The sequence below is a fragment of the Saccoglossus kowalevskii genome, chromosome 18 (genome assembly GCF_978046115.1).
Source record: "Saccoglossus kowalevskii chromosome 18, keSacKowa6.1, whole genome shotgun sequence".
NCBI classification, from domain to species: Eukaryota; Metazoa; Hemichordata; class Enteropneusta; family Harrimaniidae; genus Saccoglossus; species Saccoglossus kowalevskii.
The window spans coordinates 23,465,750-23,483,701 of record NC_140658.1 but is presented as its reverse complement, the minus strand read 5'-3'; the positions used below and the strand labels follow the sequence as shown (position 1 = coordinate 23,483,701).

Genomic DNA, 17,952 nt, shown 5'->3' with positions numbered 1-17,952 from the left:
AAAGTGGTATACAAATACAATTACTAAAAAGTCATAAATCATTGTTACAGGTACTGAAGCCATTGATACCATATTCTTTCATTTCTCTGTATAGTATTTCCAAGTTTCCTACAATAATAAAAAAAAAAAATTGTTAAAATATCTATCAAAATACAAAGCTTGTGTGTTATGCTAATTTATCCCAGTACAGGGCCTAAGGGTTATCGGTAACAAGTCTTCCATTAGTAGTTAGTGTAGTGAGTCAGGTCAGGGAATTAATATTACCGTAATACCGGTAGTACCCAGTCCTAATTATAGGTAACAAATGACTCATTGGTCATTAGTGCAGTGAGTTAGGTCAGGTTCTCTGGGATTAATAAAACCCAGTCCTCATTAACAAATGCCAGAACAGAGCCCCAGGGATTAATAATACCCAGTATTAGTATAAGTAACAAAAGTCTGATTTGTACATGAAGTTAGTGCAGTGAGTCAGGTTAGGTTCCCTGGGTATAATAATGTCCAGTCCTAGATATAGGTAACAAAGGTCCCATTGCTAGTTAGTGCAGTGAGTTAGGTCAGGTTCCCTGGGTATAATAATGCCTAGTCCTAGATATAGGTAACGAAAGTCCCATTGCTAGTTAATGCAGTGAGTTAGGTCAGGTTCCCTGGGTATAATAATGCCTAGTCCTAGATATAGGTAACAAAAGTCCCATTGCTAGTTAGTGCAGTGAGTTAGGTCAGGTTCCCTGTGTATAATAATGCCTGATCCTAGATATAGGTAACAAAAGTCCCAATGCTAGTTAATGCAGTGAGTTAGGTCAGATTCCCTGGGTATAATAATGCCCAGTCCTAGATATAGGTAACAAAAATTCCATTGCTAGTTAGTACAGTGAGTTAGGTCAGGTCCTCTGGGATTAATAATACCCAGTATTAGTTATAAGTAACAAAAGTTTCATTGCTAGTTAGTGCAGTGACTTAGGTCAGGTTCTCTGGGAATAATAATACCCAGTCCTGGTTATAGATAACAAATGACCCATTGGTAGTTAGTGCACTGAGTCAAGTCAGGTCCTCTGAAACTACTATACCCAGTTCTAGTTATGTGTCCCATTGGTCATCAGTGCAATGATTATGGCCATGGCCTCAGGATTAATACATGTAAAACCCAGTTCTAGTTATAGATAACAAATGTCTCATTGCTTGTTAGTGCAGTGATTCAAGTCAGGGCCTCAGGATTAAAAAAATCCAGTCCAAGTTCAGTGTTCTCCCCAGACCCCAAGTCAAACACTGTATCTAATTTGCATAAATTTCCCATTGAATATTGTGATACAATAACTGTGTTAGTATAAAATTAGTTAACAATCTATCTACAATTAATTAAAGACGAGACAGTCTGATATTTTATATCATTTTACTCCATTGTCTTTTATGTATTTATCAAGTCAAATAAAGTTTGAAATAGAACAGCAAAACAAGCAGCCTATCGGCTGAGATAGCTCCGCTGTTAGCAAGGCACATTTCAATTAAAGAACTGAGGATATCATATAAGAAAATGAACAATATGTATGGTATGTATAGCAATCGGACTTGCTGTTTCAACAAGAATTCAAAAATATCACTTTTTACTAAAAATGACAAAAATATTCATCAAAATTAGATAATTGAAGATATCATCATGAAATGAACAAATCTGAGGGAGGTTTACCTGAGGTACATATATGTATAGTATCAAAGCAATCAGACTTGCGGTTTTTAACAAGAAGTCGAAAATATCACCTTTTATCAAAAATTACAAAAATATTGACTAAAATCAGAAAATTAAAGATATCATCACAAAATGAACAAATCTGAGAGAGGTCCATATGTAGTACTTATATATATATAATAGCAAAGCAATCAGACTTGCTGTTTTCAACAAGAAGTCGAAAATATCACTTTTTACCAAAAACTACAAAAATATTCATCAAAACTAGAGAATTAAAGATATCATCACAAAATGAACAAATCTGAGAGAGGTCCAGGTGTAGTACCTATATATGTAATATCAAAGCAATTGGACTTGCGGTTTTTAACAAGAAGTCAAAAATATCACTTTTTACCAAAAATATTCACCAAAATTAGAGAATTTAAGATATCATTATGAAATGAACAAATCTGAGAGAGATCCACATATAGTACCTATATATGTAATATCAAAGCAATCGGAATAGCGGTTTTTAACAAGAAGTCGAAAATATCACTTTTTACCAAAAATGACAAAAATATTCACCAAAATTAGAGAATTTGAGGTTTTGACAGTCTGCTATGCACCATTCCACTAATGCCTAGCTGTGTCGACTTTGTCGACAGCGGAGCTAAAAAGCAATAGAAATAGTTAATATGTTATAGCCAGTCAGTAAATATATTGTTATCCATGGAGATAACTGTTTATCATTATTTCGTGTCAACAAGTACAGTCAGTTTTAGTGCCCATGTCACTGTCTGTTCATGAGACATTAGGGCAAACATTTTTTTGTTGTGAGATTGCGAGTTATCAAAATAGGATGAAAATAATAAATCAATAATGACAAAATTTCAAACTAAAGTCAACGATTTTTCATTGATCTATACCTTATGTGTAATGCTATGATTACCCTAACTTTGTCCGCTAAACCGTAACATTCTTGCATTGAACAAATTTAGAATGTTTTGTTAATTAAAATCAGGTTTTTTTCTTGAAAAAAACTGCAAGAGGGAGCACTGCAATTCAGCGGCACCATCAAGTAGGGGAGATGGGGTTTTCCCTATCAGGGTGTGGAGCATTCTCTGGCTTCCTTTGGGCCAAAATTTCTGTCAGACAGGTCAAAGTTGAAGACTGAAGCCACTTGTGATCCCTTGTCATTCAGAATTTTGTGGTTGCCAGAAAATCTGCCCCCTAGGGTAAGGGGCACATGGCCATGGCATGAGGGCGATGCACCCCTGTTTCTTGTTTAAAAAAATTCCTGAAAATGATTCATTGGCGATTATCTTAGAACCACTAATAAACAGACTGGCAATCCAGGTATTTCTTTTGATCTAACGTGTGTCTCGAGTTAATGTTTTAATCTTAGAAAGAACTGGGGATGATAAAAAAAAATGTCCACAAAGTCATGCGATAACATACGACTTTGTTGGTGTTTCAACAGGAAGTGATGCAAAAGGTCAGACCAAAGTTTCAAATTTTATCTTACATTTTGCCCTGATGTATCATATTTTCAAGAGTTTTTTAATACATGATCGGCAAAATACAGTAACATAATACAAACTCTGTTGTAGACATGGCGACGTCAACTATCCTAGAAAAATCGACTAACTATCAGAAAAAATATTATGGTAAAAGTCGTTCATTTTTCTTTATTATACATTCAAGAACATTACTATAAAGATGGTTTATACATTCAAATAATCATTACTTTCCTAAAATATGGTCAATTTTGGCTATAAAATATATTATTTGGCAAATCAACTTAAAACTCAACTCGCCATTCGACAAAATTTGGCAAAGCATGAGCCACCAGCGTAGCCGAGACACACAATCGTTGGGCAGATTGACACCTCCAAACAACAGTGTTGCCAGTCAGTTTTTTTTCTTTGGCGATGCCTGCAGTTGAATAATTTTTGCTTCGATTTATGTACAGTTTTATTTTCAATGGGACCTAATTTCACTTGTTTTTTTTTGAATTAAAGTACAAACTGCAAATAATAGCAGTGTACCAAATCAGTATATTTTCCGGACATGTGCAGTATTTGTGATTTGTGAGACTTGTTTTGTCACATTGTTGCTGTTACGTGCAATGGGCAAATTATTAATATTCTAGTATTTGATTTGGATTTAGAGGGGCTACACCCTTGAAAGAACATCTCACAGGGTCACATCACTGTACCATTACGCTTTAGAGGTGTGGAGAGAACACTGTTGTTATACATGTAGGTAAAAATGTCCAATTTGTTGTTAGTGCAGTGAGTCAGGTTAGGTTCAAGGGGAATAATAATACCTTATTATTAGTTTTATAGTTAGTGCAGTGAGTCGGGTCAGGTCGTCTTCGATTACCAGGTAATAATACCTACATGTAGTCTTACCGGTCACTGGTAGTATACCGTAGTGGTTGTCGCATCAGACTCATGATTTGTAGACCCAAGTTCAAATCCTACTAAGACTGAACACGGAAAGCCCAATTCCACTGGCCAAGATTTATTCACTAACGAATGCGACTTTGGGGGAACTTTGATTAAGGTCGGATAGTGCATTAAATTGCCATTTGATAGGAAAATGGCCGCACAGCCCTGTCATGTAGTCCCAAACTTGAATATGACTTCTGTGGCAAAAATGCACTATGTGTCAGCACTTGCACTTTGCACATAAAAAAAGTCAGGAGAGACAACAGTGAAATTTAATGTCCGGAACTGTTGCCTGGCACAAAAAAATTATTAAAAATAATAATAATACCTAGTCCTAATTATGAGTAACAAATGTCTTATTGGTTGTTAGTGCAGTGAGTCAGGTTAGGTTCTAAGGGAATAATTATACCTTATTATTTGTTTCATAGTGAAGACAGTGATTCATAATATCCAGTTTTAGTTATACATGTACATGTATAGGGAAAAAATGTGTTATATACATGTATAGGGAAGAACTGTGTTAACTCCATATTTGATTTTGCAAAAAGTTGTGAGATAGAAAATTGAACTGTAGATGGCATTTGGGGGGCTCACATCTTTTCCATAGAGCCCTCCGTTAAAATAAGCTTTTTACCTCTCCTGTTTTCAAGCAACGTGCAAGTTATTTTTAAAAATTTTATGGTTATATTGTTCAGTTCAATTTTCAATCCCACAATTCTTTGCAAAATCCAATATTGAGTTAACACATTTCTTCTCTATAGGAAGCCATTATCCCATTGATCATTAGTGCAGTGAGTCAGGACAACGTTGTTAGATACAAATAGATTGAATGGTAAACTTTTGATTTTCAAAGGATTTTTTTAGTAATATTATTTATTCACTTATGGAACATGTATAAATGATTGTTTAAACATTCATCTATCACAGCAAGTATTTGGAAATGAAATTAAGAAAGCATTTCTGTGAATTCATGGCGTCCCAAAATTCAGTAGGAATTCCAAGTGGTTACTCACATTCTGGAGCTACATTTATATCCACAATGCAGCAATAATAAAGATGGTTTTTGTATTGTAAAACTTACTAAACAAATTAAAATGTAATACAAAAATTGAAATAACCATGAATGGTTGTTATTAGTGAGATTAATAACAAGTGTATAATGAGATTAATAACAAATTGTATGTCTTTTCTAAATGACTATAGTATTGCCTAGGCTGTTTTATAGCTGTGGAATCATAGCCCTATGTTGCCGACCGCATTATTTACGTGACTGACTCTGGCCGGCCCATAGGGCTATGGGGCCTTGTGCGACTGAATACCGGTTAAAATCCACATGCCAAATTTGGTCGTCGCGAAAATCACATTTTAAGACCTTCGAAAGTACTCACTATGTTTATTTACTTCCAAACAATGACCAGAACCTATTTGCGCTGTGAAATGATGACGGTGGTCATAAAAAATTGACTTTATTTACCGTACACCGAGTCGCAGAAAAATAACAAGACGAAAGACGCCATTTTGTATTCCAGAGTTTATAGCAAATTACGCGAGACCTATAATTTTGTACCACGTGACCGAAATCAGTAGATAAATTGCGTTTATGCAACTAGTTTCTATTATTAAACAAAAATCATACAATTATAAATACTGTATGTGATTGCTTTCTTTGAACAATTAGAATAACGGGAAGAGTGAGTTTTATTCTTCCACCACTGTATCACATGACCACCAAACGAGATTACATTTATTCTGTGCTAGGGAGTGTGGGATGTCAATGGCTGCCGTTTTCTCGTAATTTGCTTGGTTTCCGCGGTAATTGTAAAATATCACAAATTATTGCTTATTTATAAACACAAATTGCAAACAAAAGTTTGTATGTTATTCATCCAGCAATCAATTCACAATAAAGGTACGTCACACCATAGTAATCGAAAGCAAAAGCGATTTAATTTACGTATGCCAGATTTCTGTTATTAAACTGTGATAGATCCCGTAGCTCTATGTTCGACGTACAACTACAAAATTAAAAAAAAGACGTCCAAATGAAATTGTTAGGGCGAAATTCGATTGTAGGTCGCACCAAAGAGCTACGAAACCGCAGCTAGCTGTTTTATTGACTATTGACACACCTTTGTCATTTACGCAAGTGTATAATATATTATACAAATTGTTCTATCTCGTCATGTTATAGAGAAAAAATATGATAAAATAAGAAAGTGACTGACATGTTTTATACAAGAATATCATTCAGGTTATGGGTATAAATTACTAATATCAAGACCTCATTAATTACTTAAATCTTGCGTATTAAAACATTCTAATTTCAAGAAAATAAATAGCTGCTAAAATATAAAAATTACCAGAATGGATGCTACAACTTGACAACACCAGCGAATTCTGTCATCATATACGGAATATTTTACAGAAATGCATCTCAAATGGAAGAAACACAAAACGGAAAAATAGCATATCGCTCGGTGGCTCTGTTGTTGTCCGCCTGCTCAACGTCCGCATATAGATTATTTAAATTCAAGCTGGACATGTACATGAAGTTTAAACTATCACTTTCTGGATCAGATGAACTATATACATGTCTATAAATTACTGTTTTGAGAAATCGATGCACATTCGAAATTGGAATTGAACACAACATGATGATGATGATAGAATCAAATGGACGACTCGAGACGCCGCAGCAGTCTGAGCAGGCACACTAAACAAGTCATAGTGCGATAGCTAGCTAGTAAATATCAATATTAGTATTGAATCGCCATATACTTACCTAGCAGCTTCGCCGAACAGTTTCGATGCACTAACACCATTTCAATCGGCGACGGATATGCTATGCAATTGATTTTTAAAAGTACGACAGTTGAATTGAGCTCCGCGATATGGCTGTTAGGACAGCCGATTGTAATACCCCCTAAGTTAGCGTCACTGTGTCTGCGTCAAAAAGATGACAATTCGGTCTGAAAAGATGCGCAAGTAAAGAAAACTTAAATTAAACATAACAAATTACTCCAAATTATACACAAACTGTCCAGAATTATTCAGAATTATGAGATTTATTGACTTGTGAAGAAAAATAATAACAAAGAGCAAGAGAACGTTGGTTTTAATTTTCGCGGGTACCAAAATAGTGGCAAATACCAAAATAGTGGCTTAACATACGCGCCCTCGCAAGCTCGGGCGTTTCCGCCGCACGACCTCGGGCCGCAAAAGCCTTATCCAGTCCATAAAGAATATTATTCCTTTCAACGTTTCGCCCTAGAATTTGGACTTCTTCAGAAAAACTGTTGTAAAACTGAACTGGCAAGTGTAAACAACGTGATCTGTCCAATAAACAAAAAAATCTATTCCGAACGTTTACCTCAATGCGGTGTTGAAGAAATCCACTATTCTATTCCCACTTACTCATGTGGATGTCTCCGTAATGACTCGGGAAATGAAATCGGTTAGATCAGAAGTATTTCAGCTGAAGGAATCATGTCTACGATCTCAATCAAAGGTAAATGACGAATTGATACAAGAAGTTAAAAACCTACGCAACGAAATGAATTTCATGAAACGTTATTTTGAAAATCAGGATATACGGGCCGGGCCTGGAAGTGTACAGTCTGAGGATTGTGAGGATTTGCACGAGATGGTATTGGAAGACGGAAAGCAGAACAAGGGCTTTAATCATTCTAGTCACGCTTATACAGGTTCTGTTAAAAAACACTCTCTGGTGAAAGAGAGCAATACGACCACTTATGCAACAAAAGTGAAGTCGAGTGTTCCTGGTGTAAGTGGGAATGTAACACCTTTTAATAACGATGGTGGTTTCGAAATAGTGAAGCCGCATGTTGCCGAGGTAACCATGAATGTGGCACCTGTGCGTGGTGATAATGGCTTCATAATGGTCAAGAGCCGGAGACGAAGGCGCCCTCAGTCGACAGTCGGAATAGCCAGTGTGGATGAATCGTGCGCCATCACAGCGGTTCGCCCTAATCCTCCCTTCAAGTTATTCGTATCGAGATTAGCACCGACCACAGAGTCAGAGGACATTTGCAGTTACCTGAAGAAGTCGATCAATCTGGAAGTAAAGTGTGAAAAACTTAAATCGAAGTTTGATACATATTCCTCGTTTGTTGTCGAATCTAATCGGGAAGTGTCTCATCGACTATTAAGTCCTGCTTCATGGCCCAGTGGGGTATTAATTCGAAGGTATTACTAATAATGAACATGGCAGTCAGACTGGTCACATATAACTGTAGAGGTGTAAAACCATCTATTAATGATATTCGAACACTGTGTGACTCTCATAACATTGTTTTAATCCAGGAGCATTGGGGAGGTCATATGGTGGTGTAGCAATAATATGGCGAAAGTCATTGGGTAATATGGTGAAAATCAAATATTTAAATGACTGTAGATTAATTGCAGTGGAACTTTGCAATGATACAACAAAACTTCTTCTTGTATGTTCTTACTTGCCTACGTGTGCAAATGACAATTATGACAGTTTTCTTATGTATTTAGGAAAAATTGATTGTATCATTCAAGAATTTGATTCGGCGAATGTCATTGTTCTGGGACATTTCAACGCTGGAGTCGGAACATCATTTGGTCTTGCGCTTGAGCGATTCTCCAGTGAAAACAGCTTATTTATTTCTGATTTTAGTTTGCTGGGCAAAGACAACGATAATTTCACGTTTTATAGTGAAGCCCATGGTAGTACCGCTTGGTTGGACCATTGTGTTAGCACATATTTGGTGCATAATGCTATATCAAGTATTAATATTATGCACGATGTCTTGTCTTCTAACTATTTTCCGATGAGCGTGACAGTCGAGTTGGCAGGTCCAGTTCATTTTTTGAATAACGTCCAAACGATCAGTGAACACGTGACTTTTCTTAATGTGAACAAATTTAAAGCAACCGCAAAGAACCTGAACGAATATTGTTTAAAATCAGGTCATCTACTGAGAAATCTCGTCCTCCCCAAGGACGCACTAAGCTGTTGTAACCCGAACTGTATTAATGACAACCATGCTGAGGAGTTGTGTAAATTATATACTAATATAGTGACATCGTTGGAGCAATCGGCCCAGCATTGTATCTAAAACTAGGAAGGATAAAGTAGTTCCGGGGTGGAATGACAAAATTCGTGATTGTCACCATATTGGCAAACCGCGCACTTGTGTAATTTGTGAACTAATGCGTAAAACACGTGCGCAGTTTACATTAGGATTTAGGATGTGCAGGGGGAATGATGATCACATTAAAGCAAACAAAATGGCTAGTAAATTATATCATGATGACACACGTAAATTCTGGGATTCGGTTCGAACAGTTACTAATAGATCATGCCCACTACCTACCACTGTAGACGGATGTAATGGCGATTTGTGCATATCGGACATGTGGAAACAGCATTATTCATCTCTTCTCAACTGTGTAATCGATTGTGCAAAGAAAAATAACGTGATGACAGCATCGTCACGTCACAGGAAATCGCGCAGGCGGTGAACAGGTTAGAAAAAGGTTAAGCCATAGGTATGGAAAATCTGGTCTCTGAACACGTGAGACATGCCAATTTAAGCCTTTATTCAGTTCTTAGTTTGTGTTTTACTGCATTTCTTGTGCAAGGGAAGCTGCCTGGTAGTTTGACAAATGCACTTATTGTTCCGATTGTCAAAGAAAAATCCAAAGATGTATCGTCAAAAGAAAATTATAGACCAGTGACAATTGTTTTAGAATCGTGTTTGCTTACGCGCCTCGAGAAGTATATTCATACCAGTGACTATAAATTTGGCTTTAAGAAGAGGCCCTCGACAGATATGTGTATTTTTGTACTTAAGGAAATCATAGATTTTTATAAGTGCCACCAGTCGCCGGTATTCGCTTGTTTTATGGACGCATCTAAAGCGTTCGATCGGGTGAATCATTGGACACTGTTCAGTAAGTTAATTAATAGAGGTGTTCTATTGTTTATTGTGCGTTTTCTAATGGTTTGGTATAGCAGCTAGCTTTTTTGTGTACGGTGGGCTACGGTGGTTACAAGTAGCTTTAATGTAACTAACGGTGTCCGCCAGGGACGTATACTGTCACCAAAATTATTTGTGTTGTATGTAAACGAGCTCAGTGATAAGCTTCATTTGGCAAAAGTGGGATGCCATTTAGCAGGTGTGCCTATAAATCATTTACTTTATGCCGATGACTTGTTGTTAATGTCTCCGTGGGTGAAGGCACTTCGTAAATTGGTTGAAATATGTGAGAAGTATAGTATACGCCATGATATTATATTTCATCCAATAAAAACAAAATGTATGGCTTTTTTTCCCAAAATATTGGAAACAAGCCAGAGTTCCTTCTGTATATTTGTATAACAAACCATTACAATTTGTTGATGATATAAGTACCTTAGATACATATTGATGCTAGAGACATGCGTAGACAACTCAGGTCAATTTATGCAAGGGCAAATCTTATTTTGAGGAACTTTGGGAAGTGTTCGGAACATGTGAAATGTACTCTTTTTCGCTCATTTGTATATAGTAACTATTGCTTAAATGTATGGAGCAATTATACTGTTAAGCAGATGCGTGCTCTGCATGTAGCGTACAACAATGCACTTCGGTTGATTTTTAAATTAGAGAGGTCGAGCAGTGCAAGTGCTAATTGTGTCATGAGAAATATTTTCAATTTTTCAACACTTCATAGAAAATCATTGTACAATTTTAAACAGCGATAGTTTCAGAGTGACAATAGTATAATTGATAGTTGTATAAATAGTGATTTATTCCTAAGGTCTAGTTTTTGGCGCAATTATAGACGTTATTTCTGTTGTAATTTCTCTATAGACCTTTGAGTCTGAAAATAAAGTATAATAATAATAATAATAATAATAATAATAATAATAACAATAAACACCATGAACACTTATTTCAAAAATAAAGAGGAATGTAACGAACTTCTTGGAATTGCATACATATCTTGAGCACTATTGGAAACAGAATCTAGTGCTTGTTGGAAGATGCTGGGAGACATATCAACTCTTATGTTTTTGTGTTTCAGCATACATGGCTAAGGCTGTAGTCCACACCAGTCATCTTAACAACGGCATCGGTGATCCTCTTGAAATTTATATTCACAGCATGTACACCAAATATAAATATTCTCCAACTATACTTATGAACACAAGTTGATTGCCATTAGCAAGTGTCGAACAAACAGGAGCTGAGAGTTTCGTCCCCTTGGTGAGTTATCTATTAGTCTATGTTGCGTACACAACGCAATTGAAATGATGCTTCTCAGGTAAATAAGCCATGTTACTGTCATGAATTTGTTTTTGGTATCTGTTGACCGACTTAATTAGCAGATTATTAGCTGAATTGTTGTGTTATGTCTGTCATCGTTCAGGCCTATTTGATGTTTTGGACGGAACTTGGCTCAGTGATTTGGAACTAATTACCAGATAACCGCTGCGATTCTGACTATTAATTTTGACAGTTAATATCCATAGTTATTAATGTAGTGAACGATTAATCAAAAGATATGACGTATTCAGTACTTAGTGTGATTGGCTGTATGATTGAAGGTTACGCCCTAGAGTCTTTTTACTGCTTTGTAATTGGTTAGAGTAGTGAAAATGAATAAAGAGAGTTTGAGTTGGTCTTGGGAAGCACAGCACGATAGACGCAGTAGAGAGAGTGCAGTCCTGAGCAGTCTAAGAGAGTCCTGGAGAGCCTTGGGGCGAGTGTTGACGCAGTCTAAGAGAGTCTTGGGCCAGCCTTGCGACAGTCTTGGGGATTTTTCCCCAGGGCGCTGTGTCCGGTAGAGTGCTCGATTGACCGACTAAGACGAGAGCTGAAACGTATTTCGTTGTGTGTGTCTTACTTGACTGTAAAGTTAAAGTGACTTTCCTGATCCCGTACCTCGAGGGGACGAGATATAGAGACGAGACGAGATTCCCCCCTGACAAGTGTGGAGAACCCCCGGAGAGAAGATTTTCCCCCTGATATGACCACGACTACATCTGTGTAATGAATTAGTTTTCGCGTATCTGTTGATCGACTTATTTAGCTGATTACTAGTGAATGGCTGTGTTATATCTGTCATCGTTTAGGCTCATGCGAGGTCCTGGACGGAACTCGACTCAGTGATTTGGAACTAATTACGATATAACCGTCGCCGTTCGAACCGCTATTTCTTACAGTTGATATTTGTAGTTTATTAATATAGTGAGCGATTAATAAAAAAATATGACGTGTCCAGTACTTAGTTGATTGGCTATGTGCAAGTTGAATGTGTGAAGGCCACGCCTTAGAGTCTTTTAACTTTTCTGTAATTAGTTAAGTTTTGACAGGAGAAAATTTCCCCTGACATCTGTATCACATTGTAGAAGGCTAATTCACATTCTACATCTGAAATTACTGATGTCTGGAGGTTTCAGAGGAAAATGTGGCCGAGGTTAAACGTGTATTCGCAGTGTATCGAGATATACAAAATAACATGCCTACTTAGGCGTGGTTTCCATGACTAATAGCATCTTATTTGTTTCAACAGATACAACAGATCAACAACAGCCGCAGTATAAACCAAAATGAATCAAATGGAACAAGGTGCTAAATCACCGAATGAGTATCATCAGTTTAAGTTGCAAACCAGTGGCAATCAACAAGAAGCTGCAAGTGAAGAAAGCGAACCACTGAAGCACGCGGAAAATCATTACTGGAAGGCAATCGTCGGGATATCAATGGGATTACTGTCAGGTTGCAGTCTCGCCATCTCTGATGCATTTGCTCTATTGTGTATTAAGTTTGGTTATTCCCCGGCACAAGTCTTACTTGTAAAATCATTAGCAATGATGGCAATAATGATTCCATTGCTAATCTATAAGAGAATCGATATCTTGAAACTGAAAAGGAAAGATACCGTATTGAACATTGTTAAAAGCATTTGTGAAAATGCAGGAGACATTTTTTTCTATTATGGCATGGATGCAATTGGAATGGGAGATGCTACTTCAATTGCAGCTGGCTCAATGCCAATATTTTCCCCTCTGTTTGCCTGTGTTTTCATACAAGAGAAGTGTAGATTCCATGACTGTATTGGCTTGGTGATAAATGTCGCAGGAATTATTTTAATATCCCAGCCTGAATTTATTTTTGGCAATGGCACAAACCCATCTTCAAGCATAGGATATGTGTATTCCATTCTAGCAGGACTCTTTCTTTCCACTGGCACTGTATGTTCGAGAGCAATGTCCAATGAGTTGTCTCTCATAGTTGTAATATTCTATAACGGTGTATTGGGTACTGTACTTACGTTGATACTGGTAGTCCCAACAAGTAATCATCGAATGTATTCATTGATACTAGACTATCCTATTACTATCCCATATATAGTAGGAATGGTAATATGGTTTCTTGCATACCTATACTCATTTAACAGAGCTTTACAAGTGCAGAGTGCTGGTAAAACCAGCATTCTACTTAACATTAGTCTTATTGTTAGCTTTCTAGCTGATGTCATTGTATTTCACAAACATGTAGTGAATGGAGAAATAATTGGTGCAACTCTAATCATTTTCAGTTCTATTGTTGTTTTCCTGGTTACCTGCTATGAGACCAAACAAAACAAAAATGAAGAAACAACACTTATACTAAAGCCACAGCAACATTCAACAGGACTAGATAAAAAGCCATAAACACATATTATGTGATGTATGTTTAGTATTCTCCTGGCATCATTGTATTTTTATGGAAGTATTTTCTTCGTCATTACAATCTCCATATTTCTGATACCTTAATTATGGTGTGTGTCTCATTTAGTTATACTTTGGCAAAGGCATCTATGGGCCGATTTTACATCTTTGTAATTCAGTGATGACATTTATATTTCATTTCTTATTTTTTCATCACCATAATAAACATAATCACAATATTGAGCCGGAGAATATCACAATAAAACTTGAATGTATTAAGTAATGCTCAACTATACGCAATTGAGTAAAGGAATTTGGTTGGGTGATTGTAGATTAATGAAATATTGTATTTATTTGTAACACTACATCATTGCTCCAGTATTTATCTGTATTTAAATCCGTGACTGTAATGTTGATATCGAAAATGTTTAAACTTTTATCATTTCATTGGTGTGAATATAGAGTTGAATGTCATGCACATTAAAAACGATTTTTAATATTTTAATATGCTTTAGCTTTAAAAGTACAACAGTGATACTTGTCAACGGCAGTGTGTTGTGCGTGTAAAATGATTCAGCCGCCATGTTGTCTTGTCAGCCAGTGACTACTGGGTAACTTTATTTTCTCAATCTGAACTTAGGTGGCAGTGTTACATAAATATACCATGTAAAGTACATAGTTTCAATGTAACATACATTACATGCCCCTTTTCACTTGTTTCTTATCATTTATGAATAATGAATTTATTTACGATTGTGAATGGTCCTCACAATACTTTAAATCAGTCATCGAACTGTACCCACTAGGTCACAGACAGTATTTTATTTCTTACAATAACTTGAAGATCAAAGAAAAACAAACTCACTGAGAACTATTTTAAATAACATTTTCTTTAGAATCAAAATAAACTTGGTTATAATTTGACTCGTGGAATTCATGTGATCTTTTGCAGTATAAAAGTGGTGGTTTATTTTAATATTACAGTGCAAGAACCATTAAAACAAATTAACTCATAACAGTTAACAGTCATTTGCAAAAGAAAACATTGACTTTTTAACTGGGTTTCCCCGTTTGACACTCTACCACTACCAGTAGTAATGTTTTGTCGAACCATAACATGTTCATATTTTGTTTCAGTTGGAATGTTTCCTACACTTGTGCTACTTGATAATTTATGTTGAACCCTTTTTCATCACTTAAGTCGGAAATGGGTTTAGCAATTGTTTCAGATGAGTTTCAATCATCAATCAGGGTACATGTGTCTGTAATTTCTTGTGTACAATTTTCCTGATGTAGTTTCAACAAGCACACTTCTAGGCTGTTGCAATGTTTTCTTTACCACTCCATAATTACATTTCGAAATCTTACAGAAAACTATTCGCAAATGTTATTGCTGGCTGTGCTATTATAGTAGTATTTCTGCTTGCATTGCTTGGTCTTGGGAACAATGTGAGGTTTGACCAGGTTTTCAGCAGTTGTAAGTTTTCATTCGAGAATTCTGATTTCTAACAACTAAGGGGGTGTTCCGATATTCTAACAATGACATGTACATATCTTGGCCACTTTTTTTTCATTAACCGCTTCAGTTTTCACAGAACTTTGACTTTGTTTTGATTTACTATTTCTTTGCGGCTTACGTGTAGTTTTTAATGCATACTTGAAGGAGTTACCACTTGATTGTTGCGAAACAATAGGCATTAGAATAGGTGATTTCATCGCGAAATGTATGAAAACAGGCTTAGCTTCATCCGGAATATGTGCCCTACAATTTGACCGTCCTGAAAAAACAAGGTCCATAATCTTTATCAGTGTGGGGTCACCTGCGGTTTTCTCACGCAACATAGGTAGTTTCTGGTCAGAAATTTGATTTATAATACTTAGAACATCGTTGTCGTCATTGACTTGTGGAGGAGCATCCATTAATGGGGCTCGACTGAACACATCAGATACAAACAATTTCTTCCCTGGTTTGTATATGAATTCTAAGTTGTATCTAAGGACAGTCATGCGCATGCGTTGTAAACGAGGACTAAGTTTGTGCAGCGATTTTTTGAATATTCCAACTAGTGTTTTGTGATCTGTCTCCACTATAGTTTTTAGCTCAAAAAGAATTCCGTTGATTTCCTTTTCTATGGGTGCATAATTCGTTTCAGCATTATTGAACCTCCGTGATGCATATGCGACTGGTTGTGAATCTTGGCTAATCATAGCTCCCAACCCTTTGTTACTAGTATCAGTTGAAGGCGTGACAGGTTTTTTAGCGTCGTAATTAATTTGTTATATGCTACATCATGCCTACCTTTCCAGGACCACTCTTATCTTTACCAAGTACATTTCCAAGACAGCCAAGAAAAATTTGGAGTTCTGATTTGCTTCTTGGTTTAGGCATTTATGTAAGAGCCATATGTCTACATGCAATAGGTTTCAATTCGTTACTTGTTTACCGATGGCCTGAAAACCTCGCATTTCCGACCTTGTACCCTTCTCAGATATTGAGCGAAGCATTTACCATGTTGAAGATTACATTATCTCCATACAGCAACATGTTACCTACTATAACTTAAAACCCTTTAAGAGTGCCAAATTTCTCAATCATTGCTCTCTGACAAATTTCCCCTGCCAAACTAATTCCGAATGGCATATGTTTGGATTTGTATCTTCAAAAAGGTGTGTTGAATGTAGTCAATTTCGAACTATTTCACTCAACCAGAGTTGCCAATATCCCAATGTTGCATAAACTTTTGAGAATACCTTAGCGTATGTCTTACATCATGGTAGTTGAAAAGTGCTGACGACAAATCGCTTATTTGATTCCCGCGGGATCGAGACATACACGAATTTGTCCATTTTTGTAATTACCGTGGTAATCTGACTAACCCCTTCATTAGGTTCAGTGACTGGTTCAACTACATCCAATTTAACCATCTGTTTCAACTTAAGTTTCAACTTAATAGCGTATTTTGTCGGGGTGTGAATTAGTGGTAGTTGCACTGGGGGAACAGTTGAGTCAACCTGAATATCATCTGAATATCGGTTTTGTAAACACCCTAACCCTTTAAACAGACCCCTATTGTGCCCAAATAATTATCGCACCTCTTTGTATGCTCTGTGACCAACTACGGGACTTGATTTAGTGTAAACCTGAGGCATATTTAGTACAGTAACGCTAGGTTGTATAGTGCACACCCTTTTGAAAAGACAAATACTATCACATGTATCTCTGCCAACAATCGCTACAGCAGTATATTTGACAACTTGAAATGTAATAGGAATAGGTTTGCTACTTATAACTTTGCCATTTGTATTAGATATATTAAACTTTACTCCTAACTTTATCTGCCCAACAGGCTTGATCATATGATTGCTATATGACTTCAAAGGTTATAATAGTGGGCCGTATTTTCTTAGCATGGTTTGAGGATGTGGTTTGCGGATGATATATATATATACTGACTCTGGAATAATATCAACTTGTGACTATCTAATTTAAAATCTATAACTAAAATATCACAACTTTGTGACCAGTCTTTTGCTTGCTTGCTGTCCAGCTTCAGTTTCTAAAGTTCGTACACTTGTTTTGTCGTCTGAGTGAAGTAAATAAAAGTGAATCACATGTAGCGATGGCTTTCACTGACTGTTGTATGTTTAAATACTTGTTCCCAGAGCTTACCACATTTTTACCCTGTGATGGACACTTATCAACTTCATGTTCGTATGGACAGTTGCGACACTGAATTTTATCTTAATTTACTTCCTAGCTTAAAATTTGACCTCCAACAAGACTATTTATGACGTTTTCGTGGCCGTTACGTGATAGTTTTCGCTATATTATTTAGATTTCAAGTTTGTCTCGGTGTTTTTTTTAATAAGAGTGTCGTCGTGGTTAACGTGGTTCATCACCGGAACATTTTTTTCTGCCGTTTAAATGTTTGTTCTTTCATCACGGGCTATAGACAGTGTTGTGCGAATACATACTGGAAGAATTTGCTTAACGGATATGCTTGTTTGAACGTTATCGTAACATGCCGTATCGATGTTTAGATTCATAATATTCTACCACAAGGACGAAAAAAGGTGAACAAAAATCTCGAATTTAGTTGTTTCTACATTTATTCCTATTTATGTTTCTATGTTAAGTGACAATTTTA

At 36.4% G+C, this 17,952-nt stretch overlaps 1 protein-coding gene and 1 long non-coding RNA gene across 2 annotated transcripts; one reads left to right on the top strand and one right to left on the bottom strand.

Annotated features, from left to right (window-relative positions):
- Positions 1-7,048, bottom strand: LOC146731930 (uncharacterized). Its single transcript, XR_014926985.1, has 2 exons — positions 6,896-7,048; positions 1-108 (listed from the first exon to the last, which is right to left on the bottom strand). It is a non-coding gene; the product is annotated as an uncharacterized LOC146731930 (long non-coding RNA).
- Positions 7,049-11,193: 4,145 nt separating this feature from the next.
- On the top strand, positions 11,194-14,728 carry LOC102809913 (solute carrier family 35 member G1-like). Its single transcript, XM_085492835.1, has 2 exons — positions 11,194-11,354; positions 12,664-14,728. Exon 2 carries the CDS (start codon positions 12,701-12,703, stop codon positions 13,805-13,807), a length of 1,107 nt encoding a protein of 368 aa, XP_085348961.1. The 5' UTR covers positions 11,194-11,354; positions 12,664-12,700; the 3' UTR covers positions 13,808-14,728.
- Positions 14,729-17,952: the final 3,224 nt, after the last annotated feature.

Bases quoted from the DNA above. Each gene is read 5' to 3' on its own strand.
- LOC102809913 (XM_085492835.1), top strand. From the start codon at position 12,701: ATGAATCAAATGGAACAAGGTGCTAAATCACCGAATGAGTATCATCAG.